The sequence below is a fragment of the Saccopteryx leptura genome, chromosome X, assembly GCF_036850995.1.
Source record: "Saccopteryx leptura isolate mSacLep1 chromosome X, mSacLep1_pri_phased_curated, whole genome shotgun sequence".
Taxonomy (NCBI): domain Eukaryota; kingdom Metazoa; phylum Chordata; class Mammalia; order Chiroptera; family Emballonuridae; genus Saccopteryx; species Saccopteryx leptura.
Genome location: NC_089516.1, coordinates 18,579,241 through 18,592,656, shown reverse-complemented (window position 1 = coordinate 18,592,656; position 13,416 = coordinate 18,579,241). Strand labels below are relative to the sequence as shown.

Here is a 13,416-nt window from a genome sequence, read left to right as displayed (position 1 = left end):
GTACATACTGTATATAAATGACATGGCAAGTTGATTAGCATATATTGCCCAATATTTTTTAAATGGCAGTTAATATTATTATTTTGATCCTAGATGATACTACCCACCTTCCTTGGATTATATTGGAGTCCAGGAGATGTCAGAGAATATGTAACATTCTTAGACACAGAATACCAAATGAACCAAAAATTGCCTCTCGCTAATAAAACTAAGTAAAATTTTCACATTAGAGTACCTGTCATTTAATTCATGTGGACAGCTGTGTTACCCAGCTGGATGCACCTACCCCTTCTAGAATTGTTGTCAAGGAACAAGTTCTTTCATCCCTCCTGGTTGCCTTTCCATTCCAACCACCTTTGTTCACTTTCACTTCACCCTTGACAAAAGCCAATCCTCCATTAGGCTTGGCTAAATACACTCAAGATTACCTGATGTAAAAGCCCTTTTAAGGGAGCAGTCTCTAGAATCAGGCGTCCTCAACCTACGGCCCTCGGGCCGCATGCAGCCCCCTGAGGCCGTTTATCCGGCCCCCCACCGCACTTCCGGAAGGGCCACCTCTTTCATTGGTGGTCAGTGAGAGGAACACTGTATGTGGCGGCCCTCCAACGGTCTGAGGGACAGTGAACTGGCCCTCTGTGTAAAAAGTTTGGGGACCCCTGCTAGATCTTCCAAGTCACAGTAGAGAGTGTCAGCACAGTGGCTTCTTGGAATTTCATGGAGATGATACACATCGAACAAGTAATTTTTACATTGTGCTCACCTGCACTGGGACAAGAAGAATACTTTCTGTTCTTGACCCAGGTAGAGATTTCTCTCTGATTTACGCATTGTACCAAAGTAACTCATAGCAGCAGTTTAATTATAAATAGAATGTTGGTGTCCCTCCCCCTTCCACCCCAAATTGTAGGTTGAAACATTAATGCCCAATGTAATAGCATTTAGAAATAGGATTTTTAGGAGGTAATTAGGTTCAGCTGATGTCATGAGGATGGGGTGACCATCACGCAATTAGCGTTCTTCTAAGTAGCACAAGAGAAAATAGAACTCTCTTCCTACCATGTCAGGTAGAAAGAAGCCATAAGCAAGCAAGGAACCAAAGAGCCATCACCAGGAATCAAATCCACAGGCACTTCAAATGGGGATTTCCCAGGCTCAGAGGCAGATTTAACTGCGGGTGAACTAGGCGCCGTGCCCTGGGCTCCGACTTATGAAGGGTCCCGCAAAACCCCAACTTTACACTTTTTTTCTTATGACACCAAGTTTGGTTTCATATGTGTGATTAACATTAATAGTACATCATGTTTTTTATTTAAAAATAAGGTTAACATGTATTTTTATTTTCCCTGTCTCTTTTTTTAAGGGAGCTAGTAATTTCTTCTGTACCCGGGTCCTCAATGGACCTTTATCTGCCTCTGCCCAGGCACCATGATGGTGAAAAACGTTGTTTAAAGCCGCCCAATCTGTGGTGTTTTGTTAGAGTAGCCTGAGCAGATTAACATGCACTTTGTCTCTTAACTCTAATCTTTACCATTGCAAGGTCAGGTCTCTACTTACATTTCCACAATCTCTACTGGCCCACTGCAAGTGTAAATGGAAATTATATCCCACGAAAGCACCTGCAGTTCCCTAAAGCCCCAAACTGCCTTGCTCAGGACATGTTATTAACTCCCTCCCCCATGCTTTCTGCTTTACCCTTACGTCAAAACGCATGCTTCAACAACTTACTCGTGAGTGCGACTTGCAGGTGATGAAATTCTATGAGTAGAGGCTACATTTCCTTAAACACCCAGCATGACCACTGAGACTTCCCAAGGTTGGACACGCAGTGTGGGGTGGATAGAAGAGCCAGCAAATATGAGATAAAATTTATTAACATTTAATTTCTTCAAAATCCTGAACAAAAAAAGAATGTCAACTTACAACTCGTTTAATTTTACAAAACTAAACACTAAAGGGAACAAGGAAAACTAACATAGAAAGTAACAAGAAAACACGACTAAGCATTTCTTTCAATTTCAAGATCCCCAAAATTTTACTATGGGATCTTATTACATTTCCAAGAAAATGATCCCTGTTGTGATATTATATATTCTGGTGTGAAGGACTAAAAAGCTGAGACTTTCTTAGCAGGATTAGGGATAGGGCTGCCAGTAACTGGGAAGTGGATTCAACATCATTAGCAAGGGCAGCCCTGGCGGCATTTCCGGCTCTCTTTCTCTCTTCCTCATCTCGCAAAGCCTCTTCATAACAGCACGGGAAGGCACTGGGGTGGGTATTGTTGCCCTTCGCCCAAAACTCCAGCACTTTCATCTTGCTGGTTTCAAGATGTGCTTTAGGACCCCACAGGAGCTCGAAGCATGGAGGGTCGCTGTCAGGCACTTGGCGGTATTCCAGGTACTTCAGCCTCACAAAATCTTTGGTGATGAGCTTCCTGGGCTCCCCAAAGATGGCGTGCCTCCTCCCAGGGTATACTCGCATCAGACTCAGTTGTCTCCAGAGCTCTTCCTCGGAGATACAGTTGCCTCTAAAGGAGATTAGACCCAGGACATTCAACAGGAGACTGGTTTTGGGTAACCCCCTGCCACCAAAAACCCTGCCGTTGTTGGGGAGTTTCAGCTTGCTGACAAAGACATAAGAGTGAAGGGTTGGGTCTTCTTCTCTGAGGTCTATCGCAAAGGTGGTTTCAATCTTCTCAGAGGCTCTCTTGAGTATCTTAGCAAATTGATTTTTGTATTCTTCCCCGATAATCTTCAACATGTCTTCCTTCAAAATGGGCTGTTTCTTCCTATACTTGTACATAAGGAATATCTCCAGATTCACAGCCATTTTGGTCACCGCACTTATCTCTGGGGACAAAGTGAAGAGTGGGACTTCACTGGACTCAAAGACTGGGACGTCAAAGGAGACAACCCTACCCTCATCTTGGCTGTTGGAAGCTTCCTTAGGTGCAGAGCAAGAAACACCTGCAGAAGCAGTACTGGTGGTCGTTGTGCGTGGAGGCCCCCGAGAGGTGCTACGTGACCCAGCAGCTGGCTGACTCTGGGTAATATCTTCACATTGAGGAGAGGAGGAAGGGGTGGACTCCTCCTTTGCTCCAGCAGTGGCCTGATCATTGCTACAGCCCTGACGCTCACCTCGGGCCTGGTGTCGTTTCTGCCATGCCTGGAGCTTACTCTTTTGACCCCGAGGCATGATGACACTATGGTCAGGGACAGCAGCTAGGAGTATAAGCAGGAAGTTGGAAGATGTGGACCCCTGGAGATGGAGAATAAGATGGTGTGAGTGCCTTCAGTGGGGAGAATGATCCTACCTTGGCTTTCACCGAGTCTTTCCTCCACGGGCTTCCTTGAGGGCAGTGCTCTAGGAACCCACAGGTCTCCTGTTCCGATCAATCTGTCCTTTAAAACATGTGTGGAAGCAGTGGAATGGGGGTGACCTTAGACTGCAGCCTGCCAGCCCTTCCTATGGTATACCAATGTGAGAGCTGCATGGAGTTTCAAGTGGGGGACATCTCAGTTTACAATAAGAACCTCATGTCAACTCCTGGAAAGTCCTCAGCCCCTTTCTTCTGCTGCTGTGAAGGTGACATCTCAAGCCAATGCTTTCCCCACTGTGAGACTCCAGAAGAGAGAGTGAAAAGGCTCCTGAGCTCCTAGACCTATCAGAGGACACCAAACTCAGAGTCCTCTCCTTCATAGACTGTTTGGGTCCTCAGTTGTCATGCAGGGACCCATCTCCTATCCAGGTAGGATATACTATATACTATAGCCGCTATACCTCCCTGCAGCTAACGGGGGACTGCACCTTACAATAAAGACCTCTCATCTCTTCAACTACATGTAAAGAAGTGAGGGGGATCTGAGAGAAAGACAAATATCATATGATCTCACTTATATGTGGAATGTAATGAACACAGCGAACTGAAGAATGGAAGAGAGCAGAGACAAGTCACAGGGAGCAGAGGGACAGCTTTCAGAGGGAAGGGGGATGAGGGGTGGGATCAGAGAAGGTGAAGGGATTAGTAAAATTATGTATGCACAGCACATAGATACATAAAACGGGGGAGGGAGGTATAGGGAAGGGCACAAAGTGGGTTTAGTGGGGGACATGTTGTTGGGGTGGAGTGTGTTATCTTGAGTGGGACACTTGAATTCATATTAACATGATAAATTTAAAAATTTAATAAAAAATAAAAAGTATTTAGAAAAAATTTTAAAAAATAAAAAAAAAGTGAGGTTGAACATAGGCCTGCAGACCTGCCCTGAACCTTCAGGTAATGAATGCAAACGTGGGACTCACGTTTTTGTTATTTAATTACTCTTTGTTGGTCCTGTCAAGGTTTCTCTCACTTAGGACATAACCTGGCACTCATTTCCCTGTCAGTGTTCTGCAAAGCTGAGAATAAGGGGTTTCTTGTACCCTCATTTTAGGTGCTTCATCGGATACCATGGCCCAGGGGACCCCTTAACTCCTGGAGAGATGTGTAATACTTCTCCTGAGGAGGGTAAACAGTGCCTTAAAAAAATCTCTCAGTCCCTAAAGCCGCCATACCCCCCACCCCACGTCCCGGCACACCAGAGGAGAAAATGAGTGCCAGCCATCATGTCACCGAAAATGCAGGCATCCCAGTCTGCCAGCAGGCCGGGGGTCCCTAGGTCCTCACACAGGCCTGACTGTAGCCACACTGGGAGTGCGATCCTAACGTGAGACCCCCTCCCTCCAGCCAGGCCCCCACCTCGGGACCCTCCTGTAGCAGGAGCCCGGCAGCCTGGCCCGGAGCCTCCCAGAGGTGACGGACACGGCCCCCACCTTGGGACCCTCTTGTAGCAGGAGCCTGGCAGCCTGGCCCGTGCCTCCCAGAGGTGAGGGACACGGGCATATTCCTGTCGCCTCACTGATAGTGGCTGGCACAGTGTTTCCGAACGCTCAGAGTCCTGACCTGATTTCCTTCAAGACATGTTCCCCTCCCCCACATCATGGCTTCCAGCTCCCCATGTGCCATTAAGAAAATGGAGGATCATGTCTGTCTGTCCGCCATGCTTGCCTCCCGCCGGAGCTGCAGGAGGGCCCTGGCGGGACCTTCTGCCTCCATTTCTCATCATGACTCGGGTGGGGTCTCCTCTTCCCCGTGAGACCAGCCCGCTCCTGACACCCAGGCCCGCACCTCATGAGACCCCAGCAGGGAGGCTCTCTCAGTCTGGCTGCTATGCCTGGGGTTCCCTTTGAAACATCCCTGGGAGCAGGGATGGTTTTCTGTTGGGGAGCGGCAGGACCCCCGGGGCTGGTGGCCCCACCATTCCTCGCTCAGCCCCTCACCTTGGATCAGCTAGGGCCTGGATCTCCTCCCTGGCCTGTCCTGGGACCGTCTGCCCGAGTCAAGGCTCTGGAGTCCTCAGACGCCCTGGGCGGAAGGAGCTACTCATCCGGTCCCAGCAATCAGGTCCCTGGAGCCCCCTGTGGCTGGTGAGCCCAGATCTCCTGCGCCCCCTCTGTCTTGGAGTAGAGAACACCCTCAGTCCCAATGGTCTGTCAATCATGGTTCTCAGCACCTAGGAGACTACAGTAGGCCAGCACCCTCACCACGCCCCCACCCAGTGCTGTTCCCTGCCCAGGTCCGCCTGCCAGTGTACACCTAAGAGCAGATGAGAAGGGTGATGGCAGTCATCTGGATCCTCCTCTGACTCCTATTCCTTTAATGAAATTCTCCCTGGGAAATGCCTCATTCTTGCAAAATCTTGAGTAATCTCCCTTTTGCAAGTCTCAAAGAGAATAGATCTGTGTACCCAGGGGTTACGTGGCATGGGGCAGTGAAAGAACTTGGTAGAAAACTCGAGGTAGACTGTGAACAGTGAGAACACACACACACACACACACACACACACACACACACACACAGGCGCGCGAGCGCGTACACACACGCACACACATGCGCACACACATACAAAACCCCACACTCTTCTGTATTTTTCCTTTACTACCCAGACTTGGCCACTTATGTAACTTCTGTTCTAAAAAATTTACTTTCTATCGGAAACAAGCTGAGCCAGTTAATTTTACAAGATCCATCTTAGAAGATCATATTTTTACCAGATATTATATCCTTCCTTTCATTATTTTTTCGTTTCATTTGCTTTTTATATTCTTATTGCTCTGCCTATGCACTGCAACTCAGCATATTGAGCAGAAATTATTTTTTAATTGTCTGAGATATGTTTTGTAATATTGGAAGAAAAGTAAGTAAAGGCACACAGGTCTGTTTCAGGACAGGAGTGGTCCACAGTGTGTTTCCTAGAGGAAATCAGACCGCAGGCCCAGTGTATTTTTTCACCGCCTTGTGACTATCAGATTAAGGCAAATTCTTCATCTGCCAACTGAAGCAGATAAACCCTATCTTCTAAGACTGTGGGAATGTATTAATTGTAGGTTAAAAAAACCTGTCCAAATGACAGGCTCATATTGGGCAGTTAATGATGGCAGTTATAATTCTTACCTAGACAATATCATCCTCAGTAGGAATGTTTTTTTCTTTAACCCAGGATCTGCAGAGAAACTGTGGTGCTTCCAAGAAAAGAACACTGATTCAGCTTAAGATTCGCTCGAATATAACATTAAATATGTTTTCTCCAATAGAGTATTTATTATTTAATATTTGTTTGGTGGGTTTTTCCCACACTGTATGCATTCAAAGTTCCTAGAATCTTATTAAGGACCAAATCCTTCAGACGTTTCCAGTTGTCTTTCCTTCAAAACCAGTGCTATTTTTTTTCATTACTTTCCCCCCAAATCCTCCCCTTTCTTAGAATTTTCCTAGCCACGCTCCAGATACTGTAATTAAAATGCTCTTGTAATGCAATGGAATTTGATGCTAACATCTCAAGGAAAAGTCTCAACAAAGTGGCTTCTGTGCTTCTGACCTCAATGTAGTTCCCCCTTATTTGTTAGTCCAAGAGACAAAGTGCACAGAACACCCATTTGTGTACTGTATTTCCTGCACTGAGATGGGAGCAGAGACACTTCTAATTACTGCCTGTTGGGGGCTGAATTGTGTACCCTCAATTTTATATTGAGGTCATAACAACCAGTACCTCAGAATGTGACTATACTTAGAGACAAGATCTTAAAGTGATAGTTAAGATAGAGTGAATCCATTAGGGTGGGCAAATCACCTTTGTGATTTGTGTCCTTATAAGAAGAGCGTAGGACACATAAAGAGACATCAGGCACACACTCACACAAAGGGACTGTCAAATGAGGAAAGTAGCCATCTGCAAGACAAGAAAGGCCTCAGAGCAAACCAATCATTCCAGGTCCTTGATCTTGGCATTCTAGTGTGCAGAACCGTGAAAAAAATAATTTTCAGTTTTTTAAGCCACCCAGTCTGGGGTATTTTGTTAGGGCAGCCTGAGAAAACTAAAGTACTGCCCCAAGCAGAGAGTTCTTTCTGGGTTATCTGCCATCCCAAATTAATACATAAAAGCATGTTCAATGGCCTCCTATTTACCCTATAAAGTGAGGAAGGAATTTCCACACTGTGGTTATGTGGTGTTCAAACCACAACCCTGGGCCTGGTAAAATGAGCTAGCCTGTCATTTATCAAGATGTATACTCACAGGACAAGGCAGGAGGGCACCACATGACCCACAGTGGCACACTGGGCTGCACTCAGGACCAGTGGATGAGCAGGGTCTGTGGGAAGCTGGGTTTGCGCTATCAAAGAATGAGGTGACACCTAGTTCCCATGGCGGCAGATGATAAGATCATTTGCAATTTCCCAAGGGTGGTAGGGAAGAGAAGCCCACTACTTAGTAATGAGCAACATCTGGGCCTTGTCCCCTTCATAAAGATGGTTGTTTGAAAGGGATCTTCATTAGCAAGTGACGATTACCCAGGGGAAGTTGCATTTGTAATTTGAAGCCTTGCTGGTTTGACCACGTGTTTGGGCAGTACATAATATTAGGTCTTAATTTAAGACATTACATCACAGTGAAGTTTTTCACTCAAATATGTTCAGTCTCAACTCAGACAGCTCATCTGAAGGTCTGGCTTCTGCTCACCAGCCCCACAGATACTTTGAGTTCACCGTGTATCTTTATTTCAAGTACCATCTCAGGGACTGACAGCAATCCCAAACTTATACCGGTTTCACACCGAGAATTTACACTTACTGCTTTCACTCAGAACACCTCCTATAGCACCCACCCTTTCTATTTTCCTATAAGTCACAGAGGGTCTTTCGATATCCTCCTTATCTGATTGAAGCTTCTAGCTAGTGAAGTTCTATAAGTGGAGCTTGTGTCTCTATTTCAGCACCACCAGTAATAACACAGGGCCTCCCAAAGAGCACATCCTCAGTTGTGTTTGGAAACTAGAAGAGAAAGTAAGAGATCTATCTTGTTAATACTGACTATCTCCTACATTCTTTAATACGCTAAACATATTGAGGTATAAATCAATTAACTCTATAAAACAAAAGACTGAAAGGATTAAGGAGAATCAAGTTCAAAATTTTATTTACTTTTTTATTCCATTATCCCGACAATTTTACTGAGGGATCTTTTCATAATTCCACAAAATTCCTTATTATGATCTCAATTATTATTTTTTATGATGATAAAAAACTTCACAAATCCGAGACATCACTAGGAGTGGAAACCCTGGTGGACTGGCCATGGGATCGTTCCTGCTGATGGTTCTAGCGCCAGCTCCGGATGCCCCTCCAGCTTGTGCTCTTTCTTCCTCCTCTCTCAAAGCTTCTTCATAATGTGGTGAGAAGGACCTTGGAGTGGTATCTATGATCTTGGCTCTCTGGCCTTCCCCCGCAGCTGCGAGCAGCCAAGATCATAGATTCAAAACCTTTCAACTTGCTTGTTTCAGCAACAGCTTGGGGACCCCATAGGAACTCACAGTGTGGAGGATGAGTGTTAGGCATCCAGCGGTATTCCAGGTATTGTAGGTCCACTAGATCTTTCATGATGAGTTTCTGAGGCTCCCCATACATTAAGTGCCTTTTCCCAGGGTACACTTGCATCATATTCAGGAAAGCCAACATATCTTCTTCAGTGGCATGACTGCCATTCAAGAATATCATGCCCAACATACTCATCAAGAGACCAGTCTTGGGAAACCCCTTTCCAGAATTCACCCTCCCATTGTTGGGGAGTTTCAATTTGCTGATGAGTTTGTAGGAGTGTTTGGTTCAGTCTACTTCCATCAGGTCAACTGCAAAGACAACCTCAATATTCTCAGAAGCTTTTTTGAGGATCTTAGCAAATTGGTCATGGTACTTTTCACTGACAATCTTTAGCATGTCTTCTTTCCGGATAGGATGTCTCCGTTTATATTTGTGGAGAAGAAACTGCACCAATACCCTCACCTTCACAGCGAGAAGATCACTGCGTGAGTGGTCAGGACACAAGACCTCAGTGGGACAGGAATCTCCCTCATCCTGGCTGTTCTCAGATCTTGTGTGAAAAGCACCTGATGAGGTCACGGTGGTCACTGGGGCTCTCAGAGACACCTGGGAAATGCTAGTTGAGTCAGTAGTTGGTGAGCTCTGGGGATTCCCCTCCACAACAGCAGATGAGGAGGAAGGGGGGGCGGTCTTCTTGCACTGTGGCAACTACCTCACATTTCCAGGAACTCTCTGATTCACCTTGAATCTGTTGTTGTGTCTGATGGATGCAGTGCTTACTCTTGCATTGCCACAGCATGATGAATACCGTCAGTTGGTGAGGGCACCTGAAGGAAGTAAGTTGAAAGGTATGTGCACCTTTAGCATAGAAATATTAGTTTGATTATAAAGAAGGTTACATTTACAGGTCTTCTCAAAGGTACTGCTCTAAATAACCACAGGGATCTTGTTTTAATCAGTCACTGCCTTTGGGAGCCTTTAGGCTGCATCCTGCCAGTCCTGCCTCGGGCATATTGAGGTGACAGCAGAATGATGACTGTCTTTGACTTTGAGGAGTCCCTTATTTCATATTCAAGAACATCACCTGGTGGCATGTTGTGGAGAACACAATAATAAATTGAAGTGGATTCTTAAATTATCACCCATTCACAGAATCCCCAGTAAATATTTTTCTGGCCTACTCTCTTTGGGGTCCCTAGTCCTCATTTAGGGTATTTATTTGACTTAACATAGGGCATGTGTCCCTACTCCTTTAGATGAATGGAGATTCAAACTAAGGATTTCAGATACCATAGACCACATAAAAATAAGTTTTGTGGTAGCTTAAGCTTGATAACTCAGTGTAGGGTATTCAGTGGCTGAAACTGTGGGTTTGGTCAGATTCTTTGTCATCTGTTCAACTTAGAGGTACTATCTACCTCAGCCTTTGATTTCAGCAACCTCTATCAAGTTTAAAAATCACCCCTGGACTGTAGACCTGCTCTTCATACAAATGCCAGCAAAAACTCGGGACGTCTAGAAGGAAATGAGGATGTCCTCATCTGACCACACCTGTCCTTGGTTTCTTGAAGCTGAGTAAAGGATGACTTTTATGTTGTATTGACTCTTGCAGGTTCTTTGGATTTCGCAGTCTTCATAGTATTCAACTTGGCCACTGGGAAACTCAAACACTTCCCACTATTGGTCTCAGATCATACTTTTAGACTATGTCCCCTACAGCCTTGTGACATTATAGGAGGCAATGAGTATGTCACGTCATGTTAACAATGACCAGGCATACAAGGGCAATCAGCAAGAGCAGGGTGCTTTGTGATACAGTCAGGTCTAAGAATGGAGTATTCCCTTCTTCCATACTTAGGGTCCTTACTTTGACTTTTGGAAGGACCAAGATGACTTTTTTGTTTACCTGAGGCCCCTTCTATGTGACCCAAGACTTCACATCTCTGACACTTTTCTTACAGAGTTGGTCTGACTGCCCTGCCCAAGGCATCTCAAGGCTCTAAGATCTGTGTCACCCTCAGCCCTCTTTAAGGTTCTTCCCTTGTTTCCTGACAGGGATCTGGAATGTATTTGTTTATTTTCCTCATCATAGGTGCAGACCAAAACTTTCACTTACTGAGGTGCTAGAGTCCCCTGTCTGTCTTTTCTTGAAAGTCTATCTCATAGTAAGGTAGAAACTACTCAAGACCCAGAAGAGAACCTGACCTGTGGTGGTGCAGTGGATAAAGCGCTGACCTGGAAGGCTGAGGTCGCTGGTAGGAAACCCTGGCTTGTCTGGTCAAGGAACATATGGGAGTTGATACTGAGTTGATACTTCCTGCTCCTCCCTCTTCTTTCACTCTCTCTCTCTTCCCTCTCTAAAATGAATAATTAAAATAAATAAATTAATTAAATACATTAAAAAATAGACCCAGAAGATAAATTGTGTGTGGCCTCATCTGGCTGCACTTGCCTGGCTTCTCCCAAATGAATGATGCACCAATCAAGTGGAGGTCCCTTGTGAAAGCTGCCGTAGGGTCGCACTCTAATCCTCACTGACCCCCAAATGTGTATCTAAGAATCTTCCCTCTGCTGAGCTGTGACCACAACGTTCAGGTGAACACCTTCCCTTCTCTATGATCCCCGAGGAAGCAACTGAGGGGCTTCTGCTTGACAAAGGCGGTTCTCAGGGATTCTGAAGTGTCCTGTGGTATGATGTCAGTCGTCCCCATAAGCATCTAGCTCCTCACCCTGAATCTCCCCATGTCCTGGACATCCTCTGTCTGCTGATTGCTGCCAGCCCCTTAGACCGAGGCCCCCACCTCTCTGACAGTCCTGAGAACAAATGATGAAAACACCGGGATTTAGCCCTGCACAGCACCTCCCAGGCCGATGTCAGGAGCCGGCAATGTGTGGCTCCGTTCTAGGATGTAGGATGCCATCTTTCCTCAGGAGGGTCCCCATTTTCCCTGTAGAGGGCCTGGGGTTTCTCTGCCAGTCCGACCTGAGCCAGAGTCCAGAACCCAGAGGACAGGCCTTTACTCGCTGAGACCACTCCCCGTCCCCACCCCTGGAAAGAAAAGGGACTTTGGCCTAGCAGCCATGCTGTGGTCTCCCAAGCATAGGGCAGGGGCGAGGTGTGGGGCTGGCCTGTGTGACCATCTTTCTTCAAGATAAAAGAGAATTGAGGTTGTCTAGAATGCGACTCACCATCTTTTCTCAGGACACATGGCACCTTGAGACTGATAGACGTGGGACTCTTACTTCTGCTCAGCCTGGGCAGCAACTTTCAGGTTAGGTTTGCCCACCACAGTGCAGTTCAGAAGAAGTTAGGCTGGACCACTTCCAGTCATGCAAGTTGGGCACCTGGAAGTGAGGTTGCGCTGGTGGGGGGGTGGGTAACCACAGGCCTTGCACATATGGGCCTTTCACTGGCTCCCAGCAGGTAAGAGGCCTTCTCTCCCTGCTGCACTGAGTCCGCTGGCCCCAGACCGAGACTTTATTTTCCCTCAAAACCCTAGTAGGAAGTGTTGGGGGCCTGAGCTTAGCAGCCATGCCTGGGCCACAGTGACAGTGCCTCCCTCAATCCCTCTCAGTGTCTTCCCTTGGTTCCCTGTAGGTGCTGAGCTTTCTTCCCTATGCTGACCTGAGGACCTTTCCTCACATCAAAGCCCTCAGGTCCTTGAGACCCCTTATTTGTGTGTAGGTGCATCTCATCTGGACACACTTACCTGAGGGCTCCTAGAGATGTTTGCAGGGCCCCAGAATCCAGTGGGTGCCAGTTACCTGGGGTAGGCATCTTCCTGTGAGTTTCAGCCTGTTGTTCCTCCCATTCATAAAGTAAAGCTTTTCTTTTCTGATCAAGGCCATCTAGAACTTCTCAGCTTAGGAACCCTTCTGGCTTACATCAGTGTCATTGTTCAAAGTTCTGGAATGAATTTTTCTGCAATTACTAATATATTTTAATTCATTCATGATAGTTAATTAAAATGATCATTTAAAAAGTCTAGGAGACCTGAAGATGACAGCGGAGTAGGCAGACGTACAAACTCCCAGCTCACACCACTGAACTGGATTATAAACTAATTTATGAACAATCAGCGTGAAAAACCAAATCTGGACTACAAGAACAGCTTTCAAAAACCAAGGAGCAAAGAAGAAGCAACAGAAACCCTGGTAGGGAGCGCCTGAATCTCCCCTGCTTACAGTAACGGGGCGGGTAAGTGAGGCTGGGCTCTCACTCCAAGGAATAGAGCAGTAAATACTGCTCACAGCCACTTGCCTGGTGACCAGGAAACGAGGTATGTTGAAAGGGCCTGCTTGTCTTCCAAAAAGAAAGGAGAGAGAGAGAGATGGATGGTGAGGGGGAGAGGAATACAGGTGATGACATGAAAGCTGACTCATTCAGTGCTGGAGGCGGCCATAACTGGGGGAGGGACTGATCCTTCCACAAAGCAAAATACAAAAGTACTTCCAGGTCACAGAGATACAGAAATCTCTCCAGCTCCAATCAGCGCAAAAAGACA

The 13,416-nt window shown here is 46.2% G+C and overlaps 2 protein-coding genes across 2 annotated transcripts; both read right to left on the bottom strand.

Annotated features, from left to right (window-relative positions):
* Window positions 1-2,082: 2,082 nt before the first annotated feature.
* On the bottom strand, window positions 2,083-4,879 carry LOC136386219 (melanoma-associated antigen B5-like). Its single transcript, XM_066357726.1, has 2 exons — window positions 4,664-4,879; window positions 2,083-3,255 (listed from the first exon to the last, which is right to left on the bottom strand). Exons 1-2 carry the CDS (start codon window positions 4,877-4,879, stop codon window positions 2,083-2,085), a joined length of 1,389 nt encoding a protein of 462 aa, XP_066213823.1.
* Window positions 4,880-5,098: 219 nt separating this feature from the next.
* LOC136386218 (melanoma-associated antigen B5-like) lies at window positions 5,099-12,689 on the bottom strand. The gene is given in 5 exon segments (XM_066357725.1): window positions 5,099-5,233; window positions 8,668-8,801; window positions 8,854-9,477; window positions 9,629-9,738; window positions 12,622-12,689. Coding segments are annotated over 5 exon segments (1,071 nt in total).
* Between the last annotated feature and the right edge of the window lie 727 nt (window positions 12,690-13,416).

Excerpts from the sequence above, each read along its gene's own strand:
- LOC136386219 (XM_066357726.1), bottom strand. The coding sequence starts at position 4,879 with ATGCCCGTGTCCCTCACCTCTGGGAGGCACGGGCCAGGCTGCCAGGCT. Across the intron at positions 3,256-4,663 it reads GTGGCTACAGTCAGGCCTGT|GGGTCCACATCTTCCAACTT; the intron begins GTGAGGACCTAG and ends CTCCATCTCCAG.